The sequence below is a fragment of the Muntiacus reevesi genome, chromosome 7 (assembly GCF_963930625.1).
Source record: "Muntiacus reevesi chromosome 7, mMunRee1.1, whole genome shotgun sequence".
Classification (NCBI taxonomy): Eukaryota; Metazoa; Chordata; class Mammalia; order Artiodactyla; family Cervidae; genus Muntiacus; species Muntiacus reevesi.
In genome coordinates, this window is record NC_089255.1 from 72,814,052 (window position 1) to 72,836,250 (window position 22,199).

The following is a 22,199-nucleotide window of genomic DNA, read 5'->3' on the forward strand; positions in this document are numbered from 1 at the left end:
GGTACTGGTCGAGACGTATCATAGACATGGCCGCTCAAGATAATCCTGCAAGGCAGATATGATCAACACTGTACAAATGAGTACGCTGAGGCTCTGAGAAAGTTATGTGTCCAAAGTTACCCAGTTTCCAAGGAAAACTGGCTAGAATTCCAAGACATTGGGCTGACTGGCTCACAAACCTAGCCTCTACCTGTAACCCTACCTTGCTGGCTATGCAACATCTTCATGTCTTAATCATCAGTCTCCCTAGCTTCCCATGCTACCTGTGTTTTTATGACCCAGTCACAGCTAGTTCTATATGGCCTGAAGTAAACTCACCTGAAAGACAAAAAAGAAAAAAAAAAAAACTAAGCAAGATATACAGAGTTGGGAAAATAAATGTCAAAAATCTGTTTTAAAAATTTTTTTCTAAACAGATGGCAGGGAAAAGTCTAGGAACCATCTCTTGCTTCAGCAAAGCTGAAGTCAAACAGTATAGTATACACCTAAAGTGCCTTGCCTTGACTGAAGCTTTCATTTCTCTGAGTTTGAGTCTTCACTTTAAATCTTTAAGATAAAAAGTAAAAATTCAAGGTAGAACAGAATCATCAGCATCTACCAGTTCAAGGAGACAGGTCACTCGGAAGAGAGAGTTCTTCTCTGAATGCATTCCAATTCGACTCCACTTACTGAACTTTGAACTGCCAGTAATTTCTTGAAGCCTTGGTTTCCCTCCTTATATACCTACTTCAATGTATGTACATGCTGTTTTCATAAATGTTTTCAATTCACAGTCACTTATTTGAATTCATTATTTCTCAACAGAAACTGAAGACATATCAATGGGAAAACTCATTATCGTGAGACAAGTATGAGAAACAAGTGGTCAGGACACTGTAACCATAGCTTCCCAAGGGAAAGCAAAAGGGAAAAAAACCTCCTAGGTTTCTGTTAGTCGCTAAGTCAGGTCTGACTGTGACCCCACTGTAGCCCGCCAGGCTCCTCTGTCCATGGAGGTCTCCAGGCAAGAATCCTGAAGTAGGTAGCCATTTCCTTCTCCAGGGGATCTTCCTACTCAGGGATCAAACCCACGTCTCCTGCATGGCAGGCAAATTCTTTACCATCTGATGAGAAAAGAGTGGTCTGAACATTGTAGTAACCATAACTTCCCACAGGAAAGAAAAAGGGGGAAAAAGAAACTTTCTAGGTTTAGGCCTGAAGAAAGACTAAACACAGGTTCACTGCTAATCAAAATTATACACACATAACAAATTCATAATCTCAGTTCATAAAAACAGCTCTAGGTAAAAACTCACAGATGAAGGAAAATTTCTAACACACATGAAATTCATACTCTAAACTACCTGCTCCAAAGATACTTTTGCAAAACTCCTAGCAAATTCTTTAGATTTTGGGGGTTGCTTTGGTTTTTTACGATTTTCCAATGTTCCCACTAAATGAAAGAAGTTACGCTGATAACTCTTTCCTATCTGTCCAGGTAGCATCCACCAACGTCTTAACTCCATTTAGCAACCACCTACGGTCCCTCCCGATGTTTCAGTGTCATCACACACATGCAACTCCCCAAGTCTCCCTCCCCTCAAAGCACCGACACAACAGCTGGGGAAGACAGGTGAGCACAATGCTTCAGCATCCATCATAACACGATGCAGCTCACTCTTGGCTAGGCTAGCCCTTGGCTTCAGTAATCTTCTTTTTTTTTTACAGCTTCCAAATATTTCTTCATTCAAAAACTCATTTTAAATGTTCTCTAAAGTTCATTAGTAAATGTAATACATAGTGATACACTGTTTTGCTTAAACAATTTTGTCTATGTATAGACTAAATAGATTTCAAAAAACAAAACACCCACTTCCTAAACATGGTATACAAAAATAGACCATCTTCACAGGATTCACTTGAAACCCAAGCCTTAAGATACAATTCAGTACTATTTATAAATAAATGATAATAACAGTAACAACAATGACAAAGCTAGCTAACATTTATATAATACTTGGCATGAGCTGGGCCCTGCTCCGAGCATTAGCACTCATTCAACTCATTCAACACTCAAAACCATCCTGTGGAGAAGTTCTTGACCTCTCATCTTGTCCACATGAGTCAAGCAAAACATTACAACTATCTCACCAAGCAGGGCAAATAACTACACAATTATCCTTGTATTTATGGAGAAATGAGTATCAATTATTAACTATGATGCTCTGATGTGAAGAAATTATTCCCTTAAGAAATAGTACAGAATAAAAAGGGGGTATCTTTCTAGCCAGGAAATATATGAAGGTAAAGTGTTACTTTAACAACTAAAAGAAAATTTTCCAGTAAGTAAAACTGCAAAGAAATATAATTTCACCAAGAGCATGCTAATATTAAATATAGATTTGCATTTAGAGGAGTGTACATTGATTCTAAAATCATTTTGAAATTCATTAACCATTGATGTACAAGAGTGGTCCTTTAAGCTCGGACTGTCAAAAACCCCAAACTGTACAGTTCTTTTATTTATTCTGTTGTACACTCCCACAAGTCAGAGTCTGAGACATCACAAACTATCACAAATCCAGTTTTGCTTCAAGCACTGGTACTGAAAAGCACTCACTCCACTCAATTTTCACCACCCACAGAACGCAGCACAGATAACACCCAATAATTTAAATCATAATAGCTCGGGAAAATTTTAAATTAGCAAGTGATAAAGAGGTGGATTCAATTTTTAACTTCATTCAATTTGTCAAATTTAAAATACTTTCCGTTATTTGTTTTTCCCAATCTTCACAGTAACATAATGCTTACCAGTGTTAATTGCTTTGCCTAACTGTGGTTTACTGTTGCTTACATTCTCATTTAATGAGCTTCAAGTGGTGTTGACAGTAAATCTAGCTCTAATCTTTCTAAACCTTTCTTCTATTAATGAATTAAGTCTACTGTATTATGTCCCCCACTATTCCAAGCAGCAGTTCACAAGAGTGAACTAAAAGATGAAAACTTAAGACCATGCACTTTAATAACACAGTGCCATCTATAGAGCATGTAGTTGGACCTACAAGTGGACTTTATTTAGTTTTAAAAGGACTTTTTTCCATTTTGTACATTTCATGCTTATAGTCTGAAAGTAAACTGGTAAAAATTTAAAAAGCAAGTAATGATTAAGTGATTTGTTTTCAAAGAAACTTCAGTGTCAGAAAATGACAAGGATGATGTTACCATGACAAGAAAAAAAGTACTTTTTAAAATTCCAACTCCAATAATAAGACTACCTCAAAATAATTACAATGCTATTAATCATCACATATAACAAAAAAAAATTTTAAAGCATAACACAAGACTATTTAAACATGAAGGACTTCCCTGGTAGTCCAGTGGTTAAGAATCTGCCTGCCAGTTCAGGGGACACAGGTTCGAACCCTGGCCGGGGAAGATCCCCACATGCTGCAAGGTAACTAACTCCACAAGCCACAACTACTGAATTTGTGCGCTCCAGAGCTCAAGCGCCACAGCTAGAGTTCGAGGGCTGCAACAAAAGACCCCGTGTGACACAACCACGACCCGATACAGTCAAACAAACAAATGACTTTTTTTTAAAGGGAATATGTAAACGTGAGGGGGAAATACGCCTCGTGACTGGCTGAGTAGGAAGTTTATTTCTGGGTGATGTATATACTCTATCGTTGTATACTTATGGCTATGTACAAATACCCCGGGCTTCCCTGGGGGCTCAATAGTAGAGAACCTGCCTGCCATTGCAGGAAACACCCTGGGTAGGGAAGATCCCCTGGAGAAGGAAATGCCCTGGGAAATCCCATGGACAGAGGAACCTGGTAGGCTATTTATTGTCCATGGGGTCACAGAACTAAACAACAACAGACAACAAATAACCTGAGGATCAAGGACAAACTTTAACCGAGCCTGAATTACTTGGCCCAACAACCTGAAGAGCTCCATCGGTCTCTGACCTCCAGCTACAATGGCCTTGGAAAAGAAGCACCTCCTCAGTCTTCTTGTTTTGCTCATCACCATGTTCCCAAGACAGTGCCTGGTACATCACACCACAAAGTAGAAATCTGATGAATGAATGAAGGAACAAATGAACAAACTGAATTAAAGAGCCCACAAAACAACTTCAAAAATGAGAATTTAAGTCCCTTGGATGTGACTGATTTAGCCAGGTCAAATGCAGACTCTTTTCATAGGTATTTGCTTCATATACACATTGAAAAATACCTGCACACAATTTTTTTCATTCAGATCTCACCGAAATTCAAGAGCATGAGTACAGGGCCTACCACTCGTAAGCCAAGGGTATTTAAAGTATATACCATTTCTAGAACATGCCACTAAACCAGAAATGCCTAAATAAATTCCACCATTAGCTGAAATGCCTTTTACAATGTTGTTATAAGTCTAAACACAATAAAATATAGCTCTATTCAAAATCTTTAGGAAATAACTAAGTTTAGGTAGTAAAGCACAAGTTTTTCTCAAAAGCCAAAGGTTACGCCAAGATTTCTCATACCTGAAAAGTTATAGACAGATCTCCTCCAAGATCCAGTCACATCCCAGACTGAAGTGACTGAGTTTTAGAACTTCATCTTAACTGTTATTGATTGAAACATCTTTAAGCTCTCTTAAAGAAAAGGAAAGATAAGTCACTCAGTTGTGTCCAACTCTTTGTGACCCCATGGACTGTAGCCTGCCAGGCTCCTTCATCCATGGAATTCTCCAGACAAGAATACTGGAGTGGGTTGCCATTTCCTTCTCCAGTGTATCATCCTGACCCAGGGGTCAAACCCGGGTCGCCCACACTGCAGGCAGACTCTTTTACCATCTGAGCCACCAGGGAATCCTTTCTTAAAGTGAGATGTATTTTATTTCTAAATCACTGTTGTTGTTGCTGTTATTTCAGTTCCTAAGTCGGACTCGACTCTTTGGGACCCCAGGAACCATAGCCCACCAGGATCCTCTGTCCATGGAATTTCCCAGGCAACAACACTAATGAAGTGAAAGTCACTCAGTTGTGACCGACTCTTTGCAACCCCATGGATTATACAGTCCATGGAATTCTCCAGGCCAGAATACTGAAGTGAGTAGCCTTTCCCTTCTCCAGGGATCTTCCCAACCCAGGGATGGAACCCAGGTCTCCTATATTGCAGGCAGATTCTTTACCAGCTGAGCCACAGGGAAGCCCAAGAATACTCAAGTGGGTAGCTTATCCCTTCTCCAGGGGATCTTCCCAACACAGGAATCGAACCAGCAGGGTCTCCTGCATTGCAGGTGAATTCTTTACCAACTGAGCTATGAGGGAAGCCCTAGAATAAGTTGCCATTTCCTTCTCCAGGAATCTTCCCCACCCAGGAATCAAACCCACGTTTCCTGCATTGCAGGCAGAGTCTTTACTCCTGAGTCACCAGGAAAGCCCTTCTAAATCATTGCTGCTGCTGCTGCTGCTGCTAAGTCGCTTCAGTCGTGTCTGACTCTGTGCGACCCCATAGACTGCAGCCCACCAGGCTCCCCCGTCCCTGGGATTCCCCAGGCAAGAATACTGAAGTGGGTTGCCATTTCCTCCTCCAATGCATGAAAGTGGAAAGTGAAAGTGAAGTCACTCAGTCGTATCCGACTCATAGCGACCCCATGTACTGTAGCCCACCAGGCTCCTCCGTCCATGGGATTTTCCAGGCAAGAGTACTGGAGTGGGGTGCCATTGCCTTCTCCATCTAAATCACTAGGTACCATTAAAAATACCAGTTGGTTCTATCATGTGTAGATGTAGCTGAAGAGGCAAACATAAATGGATGCATGGAAGACAGGTGGAACGGAGAGTGCTGAAACTTACTTTAACTTTTAGAAAGTCCCTTGTATCAATGTGCTTTCAAGTCATTTTGACTTTTGCTCACAAATTAAGGAAAAACACCAGTCCTTCTGATTCATCATTATAACTTTCTGAAAATTTAATTTGATGAGTCAAAAGGTTGAAACAGCCTTCTGACCCTTAAAAGAAGCATCATTTTTGCTACAAAAGTCCTTGAATTCAAAATACTCATTCGAAAAGTGTTACAAGTTTACAATGTGGAAGGCACAGTGTGGCTATGATTTCCAAACTGCTAAGGTAAGAATACACTGAGAGCTCCTTGAGAGCCTGAAACCACTCTGAACTCTCACCGCATACCCTTATAAGGTATGTCTAAGGTGCAACCCCTCAATGGAGGGGGTCTTCTGGGCATGTTTCAGTGAAAGGTTAATTCCAAAGCCTGTATCTTTCCTGTCAGAAGATAGCACTTTTCCTGAAATGGTAGCAAGTCCCAATTTTCTCCAAGTTCTTTTTCATGCTTTAATGTTTTACTCTGAACCATGTTCCAGACACTGACAACTACAAATTAATTACATTAAGATGTAACCTCACCTTAAGATGAAAGTCTTTTGACTTGTGGACACAGCTGGGTGGGGGAAGGGGGGACAAATTGAAAGAGCAGCATTGAAACATATATATTACCATATGTAAAATAGAGAGCCAGTGGGAATTTGCTGTATGGTGCAGGGAGCTCAACCCAGTGGTCTGTGACAACCTAGAGAAGTGGGATGGGGTGGGAGGGAGGTTCAAAAGGGAGTGGACATGTGTGTGTCTATGGCTGACTCTTGATGAAAGTGAGAGTGAAAAAGTTGGCTTAAAGCTCAACATTCAGAAAACTAAGATCATGGCATCCGGTCCCATCACTTCATGGCAAATAGATGGGTAAACAGTGGAAACAGAGGCTGACTTTATTTTTTTGGGCTCCAAAATCACTGCAGATGGTGATTGCAGCCATGAAATTAAGACGCTTACTCCTTGGAAGGAAAGTTATGACCAACCTAGATAGCATATTAAAAAGCAAAAACAGTTTGCCAACAAAGGTCCATCTAGTCAAGGTTATGGTTTTTCCAGTGGTCATATATGGATGTGAGAGTTGGTCTGTGAAGAAAGCTGAGTGCCAAAGAATTGATGCTTTTGAACTGTGGTGTTGGAGAAGACTCTTGAGAGTCCCTTGGACTGCAAGGGGATCCAACCAGTCCATCCTAAAGGAAATCAGTCCTGGGTGTTCATTGGAAGGACTGATGTTGAAGGTGAAGCTCCAATACTTTGGCCACCTGATGCGCAGAGTTGACTCATTGGAAAAGACCCTGATGCTGGGAGGGATTGGGGGCAGGAGGAGAAGTGGACGACAGAGGGTGAGATGGTTGGATGGCATCACCGAAGCAATGGACATGAGTTTGAGTAAACTCCGGGAGTTAGTGATGGACAGGGAGGCCTGGCGTGCTGCGATTCATGGGGTTGCAAAGAGTCGGACACAACTGAGCAACTGAACTGAACTGATGGCTGATTCACACTGACACATGGCAAAAACCAATACAACATTGTTCAGCAATTATCCTCCAGTTAAAAATAAATAAATTTTTTTGAAAAGACAAAAAGTCTTTCATGGTGCCTACATAAATGGATGGAATTTTGCCAGACCTCTTCCTTCACAACACTGTGTACTCTGAAACATGATGCAGGCCCACAGGAGTGACTCAAAGAAAGATCAATGGCAACCAGAAAGCAAGTGAAGGGCTATTTATTAAGCCACCAACCACACATTAGCAGTTTACCCACACGATCTCATTCCTCACAAACACCTTGGGACGTATGAGTCCCCCCTTTACAAAAGTGGAAACTGAAGCTCCAAAGAGTAAATACCTGATCTCAATTAATAAAGCTAAATACCACCCAGGCTTGAACCCAGACCCTTTCCTACAATATGCTAGTTCCCAAAGATGGGAAGATGAATGGTAAAAAAAAAAAAAAAAAACACTACCAGGGACTTCCCTGGTAGTCCAGAGGTTAAGACTCCACCCTTCCACTGCAGCGGGTGCAGGTTCAATCCTGGTCAGGGAACTGAGATCCCACATGCCACTGTGCAGCCAGAAAAGGAAACAAGAAAAAAAAAAACCACCATGGCAAGAATGCTACCTGTTTATCAACTATCTGGACTTTATGGTGACCGGGACAACAGGGATCCAAGGGAGGCACCTTCCCTCTCCCGCCTCTGTGAGGTGCCAACTACCCCTTCTGTCTGCCTCTCGGTGGCATGGCCTGGGCCTTTCCAAGGAGCTGAGTCTGGGAGGCCTGTGACTCTCCCTCGACTCTTCCCCATCACCACGGTGCTACTGCCAGCCTGGCAGCTCCCTGCTCTTCTATTCTCTGCCTCTCTTTCTCATCACCTCCTCTCCTCACAATTTTCAGGGTTGTTACAAGAGGTAGTAAGATGCTTCACCTAGGAAGTCATCTTAGCATAGGATGAGCAAGAAAGTTGGTAGGTCCAGGGCCCACCTGTGTTCATCCACCACTAATGCATATAATGGAGAAGGCCTTGGCTTTGAAACCAGATGGGCCTGGGGTCCCAACTCAGGCTCTCTCTACCCTCTGTCAACAGCAAACATCCCGTGCTCTTTGTGTTGTTGCGAAGCGTCACTGCAACACCATGTGGTACATCGCCCGGCATAGGGCAGAACCAAGAGATGGTGCTTCTCTTCTGCTTCAGTGGTTACTAAATCATTTCTTCACCAGCAAAGACAACCTGAGCTTCTCCACCTGACTTCTTCCTGGTCTACAGCTGTTCCAGAGAAAATGCTGTTTTACAGGCACTCTCAATTTTACCAATGGTAGTTACATGCATTCAGCTTAATTTTTCAAAAGACACTGATCAAAAATTTTCCAGCCATCCACACTGGAGTCACATAGCAACATCTACCTTCAAACACCTTTTAAAATTCTGTTTGATACCAAAAAGAATTAAAAATCAGAAGACATATGCAGGAGAAATCTCTTGACATGAGGTTTCCTTTCTAATAGAAAGGGGTCACATGGCAAATTTTCTCTCTCTCTCTCTCTGCTCTGAGCAAATGGACACCCACCACCCAAGGCAATGGTTGCTAGCCTTTGGGAGAAACTCCTTTGAGAATCTGATGAACACTCTAAACCCTGTGCCCAGAAAAATGTCAATCTGCACAGAGACACAGAATACTGCCTGGAATTTCACGAGGGTTCAGAGCCCTCTGAAATCTACCCATCAACAGCAAGGAGCCCTCAACAAGGAACCATCTACGATATTCAAACTGGCAAAATCGTCCATTTAGATTTTGTTTCTTTAAAGTGCAATAAACTCAAAAGCCTAGACAAAAACCTCAAGAAGATAAAGAAAGAAGTTTTCACATTCAACTCTTCACATCTAGGTTCAGTGTCAACTCTTTCTGGCTCAAAATAAGATGCTATAAATTTAACAAGGCTCAAAACCTGAAAAGAAGGTTCTCTCTTTGAAGCAAAACATCAAAATAAAGAGATGCCCAAGGCTAGTGAATGTACTGGGAGGGCGGGCAAGGGAAAAGGAGGTTAAAAAACAAAGTATTAAGAACATCTACATACTGTGTTTTTCAGTATCATTCTTTTTAATTTTCTATGTCTGAGTATGTTCTCAACGTGCATTACATATTTACATAATAGCACATGTAGATATAATATATAAACAGAAATACATGTTATTTTTACTGACAGGAGTAAGCAATCACAAAAAAAAGTTTGTAAATCCTGTCCTACTAGACAACTTCCAAAATTAGTTTACCTAACAATAGTTTCTCCTGGGTAACTCTCCACAGATGGAATTTCCCTTGAAAATAATCACATTAGCCATCTTTCTTACTCCTGAAATGAGAAGTTGGTTTCAAACTGACTCAACAATAAAGCTGAGATTGTTCCACAAGAACCAGTTCCCTCTTTTGCTTTTAAAGTCTAATTCTCATAGCTCCACTCACTCCGTATTTTTCTACCTATGTGGAAATAATCCATGTAATGAATTAAAGAAATAAAAAATCAACTGAAAACACTGGTAAGCATTTTCCACCACGCAGTTCTTACCATAATTGTGATAGTTAATACTCTTCAACTCCTACAATGCCCCCAGCACTGAGCTAAATGTTCCTGATGGTACTTAATCTGACTCTCTTAGGTGGGTTCTAATACACTCCCAATTTTGAAGATATAAAGCCAATGCTCAGAAGTCACATGGCTGTGAATGGACCTGGAATTCAAACCTACGTGTGTGTGACCCCAGAGACCATTCTTACCTCCGGGAGGGTACTTGCCTCCCTCAAGTAATTTATGATACATATATTAGGTATATACTGTTATATATTAGGTAACAATAATAATATACAGTTAACATATGCATAAGTTCTTTTATGCATAATTGTACTATAATATAAAAATAAGATGCCTGGTTTTTTAAATAAAATCTTATAATACCAAAGGTAGAAAAGTATTTTTAAGTGGCAAAAGAGGATGTCACTGGCAAACAAATCTAAGAATTACTTTAGTTAGCCTTTATGGAATATCAAGAAACTTTACTGTTCTTTTTCAAGTGCTACAAAAATCTAATTAATATTAAGAGTTAACATTATTATAAAATAAATGTTTTACAGATGAGAAAATCTGACCATAAAACACTGCTCTGAAGGTTCATTATAATCAGATATTCTCTCAAACTATATTAAGAACGTACGTCTGAAGATCTGATCAGCCCATGATTCAGTCCCCAAACACCAGCAGAAAAAAGAAATTTCCTTGTACTTAACATCTTAACTTGTGCAAAATCAAAGTGATGAATCCCCTAAGTAAAAGGAATGACTCTTAGTGTACCATACATATAATCCCCTCTATTCTCTCTCCACAAGATACCACCTCTGTTTTTAGCCTGAAATGCGGAGAATTACACAGAACATAAAACCATTCTTAGCATTTGAAGTGAACACTTAGCAATCTCATCCTTTAAAGTTTACCATTTTGTGTAAATTGCTAGTTAAAATCTGCATGGCTGGATTTGAGGGGAAGAATTTTAGTATTTAGAAAGGAAAAACAAATGTCTATACTGCTGTTACTAATAACCTCAATGTTGTGATCTAACAATGTTCATTCATTCGCTAATACTTATTGAATATCAACTGTGTATGAGGCACGGGTCTAGACCCTAGAGATAAGTGACACAAGGTATTCACACCAAAGATTACATTCTCATGGGGGATGAGAAACAGGTAACATACAAGTGAACAAAGATAAAATAATTTCAGATTATAAATACGATGCCAAAAAAACAATAAAATGATAGAAATGTCAAAGAAGATTATTTTTTAAAGTGATGCAGGATGGTCCATAAGAGGGTCCTATTTGAGCTGAAACTTGAAGAATGATACAAAAAGAAAGTTCTAAGTAGAAAAGGACCACCTCACCTTATGAGAGGTTTTATTTCGCAATTTAATTTTTATGTCTTGGATGTGTTGTATCCTGGAGAGACCCACTTTATGATGAATTCTGTTTAAAGCTTACAATATTTACTGATAAGTATCCAACGCATCTGTGCACACACAAAGCTAACCTGATACACAGGAAAAACAGTAATAATAATAATTTCCCAATCTTTTAGTCTAAGCCAGAAGCTCTTAACTCTGGGGAAAGAGCAGTAATGATTATGCTAAATCCTTGAGAATCTGATGAAAGCAATGAACTCTGTCCTCCCCCCTCCCCCCCAAAAAATGCACATACACTGAAACTTTACATAAAATTTTAGGAGGTTCTTAGAACCCTGAAGCTCATCTATAACACATACACACTATCCCCAACCAGAAATCCATGATAAGAATTAAGCAGTAATTATCATACTCAGATGAGATGGATATGAATGCAAGTTGCCACTCTACTTTTAAATGATTCACAAATCAGGAATGCTTACTCTCAATTTGTTTTGGCCCACATAAGACTCTGTACAGGAATTTTCTCTATGCTACAGGAACAAACTATTAGGATAGATACAGATATAGTTAGATATATATAGATATACAGATACACAAACACACACACACAATTTATATATATACATGTATGAAGAAAGATAAATTCCCACCTAAAAGTGAATGAAATACCTCTTCACTACAACTACTGTAATCTTTCACACATGGTAACAGCGTAATTTGAGATTTGGTTTTGTACAAAATCTTATAATTTCTTCCCCCAAGGAAAAATATTACCACATTGCTTCAAAGGCTGCAAAGCTGAACATTAACACCTATTAACGTACAGATGTTCTTCTGGTTCAAAAGCAAAGCTTATGATTATTTTTTTTTAAACCATTCACACATAACACACACACACACACACACACACACACACACACTACAATTTAGTTGCCTAAGGAATATACATCAATTACAAATTACAAAACAGAAACAGACTCACAGACACAGAAGAAAAACTTATGGTTACCAAAGGGGGAAAAGGGAAGGGGGTAATAAATTAGAGGAGTTTGGGGTTAGCAGATTTAAACTACTATAAAACAGGGAAATAACAAGGCCCTACAGGGAATTATATTTAATATCTTGTAATAAACCATAACGGAAAAGAAAATAAAGAATATACATCACTAATCTAAGGTACAAACTAGATCACTAGATCAATGGTTCTTAACCTTTTTTGATTCCAATATCCCTTCAAGAATTTGAAAAATGCTATAGAATTCTCCCATTTTAAAAAAAATGGACATATGCATACAAAATGTGCATATAATTTCAGTCTGCTCAGGGCATTTCAAATTAAATCAAGGGTTTAAAAATGCCTATACCTACAATACAAGTATATTATGGCTGCCTGTTTCTGGGAAGGGGAACTAATTAGGAAAACCAACTTGGAAGGAAGACTTTTCATTACATATCCTTTTGTATTTTTCAAATTGGAACCACGTTAACTCTATTATCTATTCAAAACACTAGTAAGTTAAAAGTAAAAAAGCATTACACTCAAATATGTGGCAGGATACCAATGCAGAAGGTAAAAAAATCTCCAAATAAAGATATTTAAAATAACTAGTCTACTAAATTCAACATATTTGCACAGTTTCTTCATATTTGGGGGTTGAAAGAGGTTCAAGACCACAAAACTATGCTCTTGTTTCCTAATTTTCAGAGAAATTTCCAGTTTCAACTTTTTGCTGCAAAAATATAAAAGGTCAAATAATAATTTCACATTATTCATATTCTAACTTCTGAAACCTCAGTTAAATGACACTAGTCAGTAATGCATTGGATTTGGTACTGCCGTATCTCTTTGATTTTTATTATCATTCCCATATGATAGACATGGAAACCAAGCTTTCTGAAGTTAACTCACTTGCCCTGGGCAACAAAACTAGAAGTTAGCTAGAACTCTTGCAGGAAACAAAGCCTCTGTACCTCCTCCCATGCAACAGTGCAGCGTAATCTCCATGGAGGAAGGTGAATACTAAAATCAAGGACACTATTTCCCAGGCGATCATTCTCATCATAAATACAGTTTAGAGACCTAGTCCATTATAAAAACTGGGAATTCCATCTGCATTTTCCTATACACTACCCAAACCAGATACAAATGAAAGAGAGGAATTATCCCATCTAACAATTTCAAAAGCACAAAAACTAGTTTTAAGTTGAAATTATTTAAGTCCTTACAAACTGTCACCCTACAAAATAAAAATGTATGCTGAATCATAAGCCTAAAGTTAAAAAAAAAATCAGAGAATTAGTGTCACAGAAATGTTACCCATCTAAAGGTTTCAATATCAAGAGGCAAAGAGTTTCTTTCTGCTGAACAGTACCTTCAGGCATCAAAGTTTTTGGAATGTTTGATACTGACTGTTCAAACTATAAGCAAAATGTCTCAGAAATGTATGATGAATTGGGAGCCTAGCAACAATGATGCCACTTTCATTATAATCACATTTTCAAAGAGGTGGTAGTTTTCAAAAACATCTCCCTCAAATCTAAACTGTTATAATCGTTTAAAGTTAAAAAGAGAAAGAAATAAGGAGTGGGTAGAGAACATAAACCACCTAACCAGATAATAGCTCCTAGATGTTATTATTATTATTGCAATTATTATTTATGGGGGTGTGTGTGTATCTGCCTAAGTGTTTATCTCGTTCTAGGTCCTTGTCAAAGTCTGCTCATGTCCTGCGGTGCAGGCACCCAGGAAGCATCAAAGTCTTTACTTTCTTCTGAAGCTCACAAGGCACTCAACCTCTACTGAATTTCTCTTATCAGGAAAATAAGGAAAAGTCCTTCAAGCTTAAAAACTTTAGGACCTTCTGAAAATACTTTCATAAGTACTTCATGGAGAAAATTCAGATGTCTACATGTCAAGGTCTATCCTGCAATTTCACAATTGCAGGAAAAGCCAGGTCACTCTAATATAGTAACACAGACAGAACTACATGCCGGTGCTGCTTTCTGCAGAAAATAAAATCACTGATACAAATTTCAAAATCCCACCTATTAGAAAAAGAGCAGAAGAGATGAAACTTTCCTTTCGCTTTTTTACAGTTCTATAGCTAAAGAGACTTTTAAAATGCTAAGCAGTAATGGTAGTGTTACTTAAAGTCAGTCAAATACTATGACGTCTATAATAAAAATTTTTATAGGGCAAACACAAAATAAGTCATCATTAATGAATACCTAATTTTTGAGCTTTCAAAAATTATATATTAAAAATGTTATTACATAATTACTATGTTTATACAATTTCCATCTTCAAACTCCCCTAAAATTAAAGACCTTAAGGACATGTTTTTACTTTATTCTTTAAAGCAACTCCCAAAATTCAACTGCACTTTATACTGTACCCCCAAATAAAATTAACTCAAGCCTTCCAAGTTAGTCAAAACAATTCTATAGAAAATTAAATCAGTAACTAGCCTTTGGCATGCATATATAAATTATTCTGGTTTTTCCTAAGGAAATGGCAAAAAAAGAAAAGAAATTCGTCTTACATTTTCATTATGTTCATAAACCACTTCCTAAAGTTGTAAGGCACACAAACAAAAGTCAATCCATTGTAAGGACAACAAATGTCATTCAACAAACTCTCTACATTCACTATAATCATCAAGAACATACACACATTTCTATAGTCTGTACATGACTGTACTTCTTTGTTATTCTACAGATATGGAAATCTAACTTATGGAATGTTTCCTAAATATTTTCTCAAAACATGCTTATTGCACAAGAATCACTTTTAGTCTGTCTGGAATTAAGCTTGTAGATGTATCTAGTATTATATGATCTTGTTGCTCTCCAATACTCCTATGCTGGCAAAATATACAAGTTCACAAAAATCACATTTTTGGAGAGCAAAAATCTTGGAAATTTTTCACTACTACACGACTACATTTAAAATATGAGAAAAAGAAATACAAATAGCCAATAAACACATGAAAAGATGCTCAGTGTCACTAATCATTAGGGAAATAAAAGCCACAATGAACTACCACTTCATGCACATTATGATTGTTATCAAAAAAAGAAAAGAACAGGTGTCAATGAGAAAGTGTAGAAATTGGAAGAAGCCTTGGGCATTGCTGGTAGGAATGTAAAATGGTGCAGATGCTGTGGAAAATAGCATGGCAATTACTCAAAAAATTAAACATATGACCTAGTAATTCCACTTCTGGGTATATACCCAAAGAAGTGAAAGTAGGGACTCAAGCGGATATTTACACACCTATGTTCACAGCAGCATTATTCTCAATAACCAAAAGGTGGACAAACAGTAACTTTTGTGTGCGTGACTGTGTGTGTGTGTGTATGTGTGACGGAATATTAATCAGCCTTAAAAAGGAAAGAAATTCTGACACGTGCTACAACATGGATGAGCCTTCAGGACATTACACTAAGCAAGATAAGCCAACCACAAGAGAGACAGATATTGTAGGATTCCACTTATACAAGATATCTAGAGTATTCAAATTCATAGACAGAAAGTAGAATGATGGCTGCAAAGAGGTCAGGGGCAGAGGTAAGGGGGAGGTAGTATTTATTTAATGGATACAGGATTTCAGCTGGAAAAAGATGAAAAAGTCCTGCAGATATGAGATGGTAATGGATGTCTTCACAATGCAAAGGTAAATGCCATGCTTAATGCATACTTAAAAATAGGTAAAATGATCAATATTATGTTATCTATATTTTACCACATTTTTTTAAATAAGGTAAGAAACAACAAAGTATTGAAACATGTTGAAACATGCCAAATTTGCCCCATGCATGCCTCTTTCACTACTCACAAAACCAACATCATGGCTCTGAGTGGTCAGTTAGATTCCAATTTAAATATTTACCATGGATCCCAAGAAATTAATATAACAAAGTTTAAATCTGTTCTAAGAAAGTTTAAACTGCTTCCTCAGAATAAAGTCCTTTGCCAGACAGAGATGATACTAGTTATCATCTGTCCATTTCAGATTAAATAAATTAGTAAAGAACCCAATATACCTCCCAACTCTGTAGTTCAAGCATGGTTACTTTTATCCCTAACAAGTTTTCCTTTCATTTTTCTTTCAAAATCTCATAAAGACTATTTTCATTTTTACCAGCAAAATCTTTAGTCAAAAATTTTCTCCACCACACTCATATGAGATCATCTTCATTAACTGTAGATATATCATCTCTACAGTAATCAATATTCATTTCATGTCCACCAACTTCAAGTTTATACTGGGAAAAACATAAGCATAAACTCATATGGGAAAAACAGAAGCTTGAAATATCCTCTGCTACATTTCCTGGTCACACTCCAGCTTTTCTTATGATACCTTTCTTATATTACCTTTGTAACAATTTCACAAATCATTATAGAAATAAATGTTCACTAACTAGCAACCAAGTTTTTTTTCTTTGAGCTTAAAAGAAACCAAGTTTTTTTTATTCCTTTGAGAATAAAGTCTAATTTAGAAAAAAACAGTTCTCATAAGAACTTATCCATAATTAATTCCACAAACAAGAATGATCATCAAATCCATTTCCTGTTTGTACTATCTGAAAACAAGAATGCGTGTAATCAATTACTGACCATTTTTTCTCAATTTTAAAAAATGAATTATTTCGAGTATCCTTTTCTATATGTAAGTTAATGGTACCATATCCTCTACTACTTCCTGTGATTAAGATTGTATAGGTGTCATTGCATACAATGTATACATCTAAATCTCAACAGAAGAAAAAAAGAAAAACACAGACCCAGACATCTTAGTATATGTGCTGCCGAAGCAAGCACCAGACCCAGACATCTTAAAGTTTCTGTGGTATTCAGTTTTTCTACTTATCAATGTGAGAGATACTCCTGATAATAAGTTTTTTCATCTGTCCATGGCTATTTAGGTTCAATTGAGCCCTCTAAAAGTGGGAGTGGGTATACCTGGTCACAGACCAGTAACTTGTCTAAAACATGTCTAAAAAGTCTCCCATTCCTTCAACTTGCAACAAAGAATTTTAACAAATATGGAACTTACAAAAAGAAAATTATATACAGATATAAAAAGATCAACTGAAAAGGATTCCATCACCTGGTCATGAGCCTTACCTTTTAGCAGCGGCAAAGGTGTTAACTCAATAGGCTTGCCTTGAGACCTAAACTGTGAGGAACTTTGCGACCTCTTCTGTCTGGCTTTTCTGACGGACTTCCGAGAAAATCCGTCTACTTTATCCACTGATGGAGGAGTAGTTGGTGCTGAGGACATATCCCTACTGAAGAGAAAGAGGTATCATCCACACACCCCCAAGGTGGAAGCAAACAAGTGAGTTAACACAAATTCTAAAATTCCCACACACTTTTTTTGAAAATGGGAATATGGGGAAAAGAAAGCAAATAAAATCAATTAACAGTTCTATGTTCAATGGGAAAGCAGAAAAACTTGGTGGAATATAAGTGCTACATAAACAATATTGTAATGCTAATGCCTTGTGCTGCTTCTACAATATGCAGTAAAGATGTTCGTTTATACCTGAAAAAACTCTTGTAAGCCATGTATACATTTTTTAACTGCACAGCTCTTCTCATCTTGAGATCCTAAATTAATTTTGGAGCTATTCTGCAACTGGAAAACTTCCATCGATACATTTTCCCAAGATATTTAATATTATGAATGGGCTCTGGAGTTGAAATCCTTATGGTACTTCAAGAATCTACACCAATGGATCACAGCAAGGTGAAATTTACAAATTCTGAACTACCAAGGCATGACTTTTTAATGCAATGTGCTAGCTAAGATAAACGACACCATACCACCAATGACAGGCTAGATTACTTTAAACAGAACACATAAAGGGCATAATTAAAATCATTTCAAAGAAGTCTTCTTTCTGAATGAAGCCATCTGATGTTACTAAAGCTTAAAAACTATGATGAAATCATGCAGCAAAATTGATGCAAAAACCTAAAATCACAGTCTACTTAGGCAACAAAGTTGAGTTCCCTTGAAGTTCATCGTCAAATATTAATTTCATTCCGTAAACTAATGGAACAGAACAGTTCCTTGAGATTTTTTTTTTTTAACCTTCTCAAATTATTAAAATGAAGGCTATTTCCTAAAAGTAAAAAGCATTAAGCTCAGTTTCATTCACCAATTTAAACAGATGCCCTCATTTCCATGGCACCGAGGCTCCACCATGCCCCATGCAAAATGAATGGCAGTCCTGAATAGAAATAAGGCATATAGTGGAAATGCTGAAATGCAATCACTCACCTGTCATCCCTACATAACAGGAGCGGTTTTTAACCTCTAAATAAAAGAGTAAGGGAGTTTCTTCCTGAACGTGTGAGAATAAAAAGTTACCTGGATTAGCTGGATTCTGACAGAGCAAAAATAACAAAAACAGAAACCAAGAACAAACAAAACCTTATACTGCTGAGGTTTGGGATGCTGAAGTCCCGTCTGGCTCTCTTTTTAAAAAAAAAGTTTTTTAGCAATCTACCTAATTTAGCCTCAAACACAATGTGATAGATAATTGCAAAGCATGAATGACTGTAGGAGAAGATCACTTAAAATTAAATTTTCATAATGACTGCATCTACAACAAGCTCCACATCACATCTGTATGTTGTAAATTTAGGGGCAGTTTTTCCAATCTGGTATGTGAGTTATTTAGATTACATGTAACCCTCACAACACAAAATTTCCGTAAATCCTGTTCCTCCATCACTCGTTTTGTCTCCCCTTTATTCTTCACGTCTTATCTTAGAGATAAGTTACTAGTAGCAAAAAAAAAAAAAAAAATTTTTTTTAATCACTTGACCCTTATGCCCGCGGCCCAGGATAAACGTCAAGGATCTCAACCCTAAAGCGCTGCAGAACTGAACGTGCAGTAACAGCGGGTCGGTGCAAAGCCCGGGGAAACAGGTTTCGCCCCGGACTAGGGCGCCCAAGCTTTATCATCCTCTGAGCAGCGGGCACGGGGCATTTCCAAGGCTCAGGATAATCCAAAGTGGGTGCTGGGGTGGAGGAGAAAGACAGACAAGGGGTTGGTCTGTAGGGATGCTCACATACTCCCTTTGCTCCCACCCACCCCATCCCCCCACCACCCCAAGCCCTGGAGAAGCTAAGCTGCTACAGAATCCTTCTCACTACACCAATCCCCCTTTCCTCCCCCCTCCGCCTCCGTCAGTGGATAAAGGGGGACAAGAATACGCCTCCAGTGCCGGAAGGTGGAGAAAAAGGGGGGGAGGGGGCAAACAAGGAGAGATAACATCAGAAGCAATTGCAGGTAAATCAGACAAGTGGGACCGGCGCTCCCTCTCCCGCACCTCATCCCACCGCACCCCTCGCCAGCTCGGGTCAGGCCTTTCCCGAGGCCGGTGCCCTGCGGGTTCTCCAGGAGGACGGGGAAGAGGCAAGCAAGGAGAAAAGGAAAGCAGACAAGCCGCGGAGCTGGAGGGACGAAGTTACCTTGAAGCTTCTGGAGAAGAATCCAAAGATGATCTGTGCTTTCGGAGGGGCGGGAGACGGGAAAGAGGGCCGCAGCGGGGGCGGGTGGCGGGACTGGGACGTGCAGGGGGAGGTCCGGACAGCGGCAGGGAGCCCGGGGCGACGGCTGTCCGGCGCGGCGTCCCTCCGGTTCCGCGGCGGCGGCGCCTCTAGGCCTCACAGCCGGACCTGAACCTCAGCGCTCCGGCGGCGGCGGCGGCGGCGGCCTCACGATCCTCCCCCGCGGGCCCGTCCCATCAAATCGGCACCGACCCCGTTGCGGCTCCGCCGGTGGCTCCTCGCTCACATTCCCGGCGGGCGGCGCCTCTGCTCGTTGCCTCGGACCCGGCGGCAGAAGCGACGACGAGGGGAGGGGGGAAGGGAGGGAGGAAGACTGAAGCCGCAGCGGCAGCAGGAGAAGGAAGGAGAAAGAGGAGGAGTCGCTGGGGCTGGAACCGCCGCTGCCAGAGCCGCCGTTCGGTACCAGCGGTGGGTCCCCGTCAATGCCCCTTTCTCTCTCCTATTGTCAATATCACCGGGCGGCTGAGTCCATGGCACACGCGCAACCGAACCTTCTCGCCAGCAGCGCCCGCCTCCGGCGCCCACTCACTGGAGACTTCAAACGGGAAGCGAGGCCTCATTGGTCGGCGTCCGCCTTCACTCCCCTGTCAGCAAGTTCGGTTGAGAGCCGATCGCGGATTGGCGGCGGGGGGGCGGAGAAACAGGAGGGTGGGAAGAGAGGAGACCGGGGATTGGACTAAGGCGAGAGGAACCCGGATGCAGCCGCGTTCTCAGGCCGCGCGGCCGCCGCTTCCGCCAAGCGGTAGGGTAGGGTGAGGAAGAGAACTGCTTCAGCGACTAGGCCTAACTGGAGCTGCTAAAGCTCAGGAGGTGTGCAGCTGACATAAATACGAAGGGTTTCCGTGCAGTGCGGAACCTCTGGGCGGTGGTCGTCTGCAACTTGAGGATTCCGAGGGCAAGGGTCGGGTAATCCGGTCCTCGATTCCGCCCCTTTCAGCCGCGAGACTGGACCGTCTGGGCTCGAATAGGCCACTCGCGACGGGAACCAGCGCCGCTGCTCGTGTAGATGGGCCCTTCGCGCCTTGCGGCCGTAAACCCCCAGCAGTCGCTCACCGCTCCACCTTGTGGGAGGCCTGGCACCGAAATCCGAACCCCTGGGGCCTGGCCAAGGGTTGGATATCGCTTCGAATTCTCTCTCGTCCTCGTCTCCTTTTTCCTGAACCTCTGTTTTGAATGTCAGCTCCCTGGAGCTGCTGCAAGCCTGGTTGGGGCCAGGTCGGTGTGGCGGGCGCAGGTGGGAACGCTGTCTCTAAGCCCCGAGATCGTTTACCGAGAACAGCCGCTTGGGCTCACCCGCTGCACAGAACTCAGGGAAACCCAGCTCCAAACTGTGGGAGTTTGGGAGCTTTTAATTGGCAAGTTGGATCCGAAAGAGTTTGTGGTGAAGGCTTCACTTAACTCTAGCTAGAACAAGTGATTAAATATTTAGAGGCATGGTTGCATTCTTGGTGAGCCCTAGGCCAAGTGGTGAAGTCTATGGGGTCGCAAAGAGTCGGACACGACCGAGTGACTGAACAACAGGCGAAGTGGTGCATTACCAGAGAATATTCTTGAACCGTTGCTCTATTTGAGTGCATGCTACATTTGTCTTTTGAGAGGGTGAAAAAAAAAATTCTGAAGTACAAATGCCAAGGTACCAAATATTCAAAACTTGGAAAAAGGAAAAAAAAAAAAAAAACATTTAGAATCATTCAACCCAGGGGCAACCACTGTTAGCATTTTGGTGTACTTCTCTCCAGCATTTTCTTCCTTAGAATTGTGTGTTCCGTTCTGTAGACTTTAATTTTTCCACTTGGCATTATATCATGTTTTCCATAGTTAGGAAGTAGAACTGCATGTAAGTAAAACTGTACCATGCATACAACTGACAGCAGGGGGGAAAAAATGCTTTTATTTCTCTTGTGTTGTTTAACACTCAAGTGTTGCAAATTTCTATGCACATCCCCAGAAATGAGTCTTGAATGAAAAAAATTTGTCATTAAAAGAAATTGTAAGTGATATAGGAAGCCGAAAAAGTTGGTGCTCTTAGATGGAAGCGGGTTTCCCCTACTGGCTCCAGATGATTGGCCATTATACATAGTGTCTGTGTTTGCGCTGAAAAGTTCCATCTCCCCTAAGCATTATAAAACTGGCTAGCATGCCAGTCTTCCTCCCACCTTCAAGAAACTTGCATTTCCACATCTCAATTTCCCATACCAGTCTTCATGAAAAATTCAGTGTCCCAGCCATGCAGTACTTCTTTGCTCAATTTCTGATTAAGGGTAAATGCAGAATTTAAACCAGGGAAGATTTTAA

General features: G+C 40.2%; 1 protein-coding gene across 2 annotated transcripts in view; it reads right to left on the bottom strand.

Annotated features, from left to right (window-relative positions):
- The window catches only part of PPP2R5E (protein phosphatase 2 regulatory subunit B'epsilon), a 150,386-nt gene extending 129,968 nt beyond the window's left edge, over nucleotides 1-20,418 (bottom strand). Inside the window, exons 1-2 of one of the 2 annotated variants that reach the window (XM_065940140.1) lie at nucleotides 19,806-20,418; nucleotides 17,444-17,604 (exon numbers count right to left, since the gene is read on the bottom strand). In XM_065940140.1, the coding sequence (XP_065796212.1) occupies nucleotides 17,444-17,600 (157 nt within the window). In that variant the 5' untranslated portion in view covers nucleotides 17,601-17,604; nucleotides 19,806-20,418. Of the gene's footprint in view, nucleotides 1-17,443; nucleotides 17,608-19,805 lie in introns of both variants that reach the window. The other variant, XM_065940139.1, reaches the window with a different exon arrangement.
- Nucleotides 20,419-22,199: the final 1,781 nt, after the last annotated feature.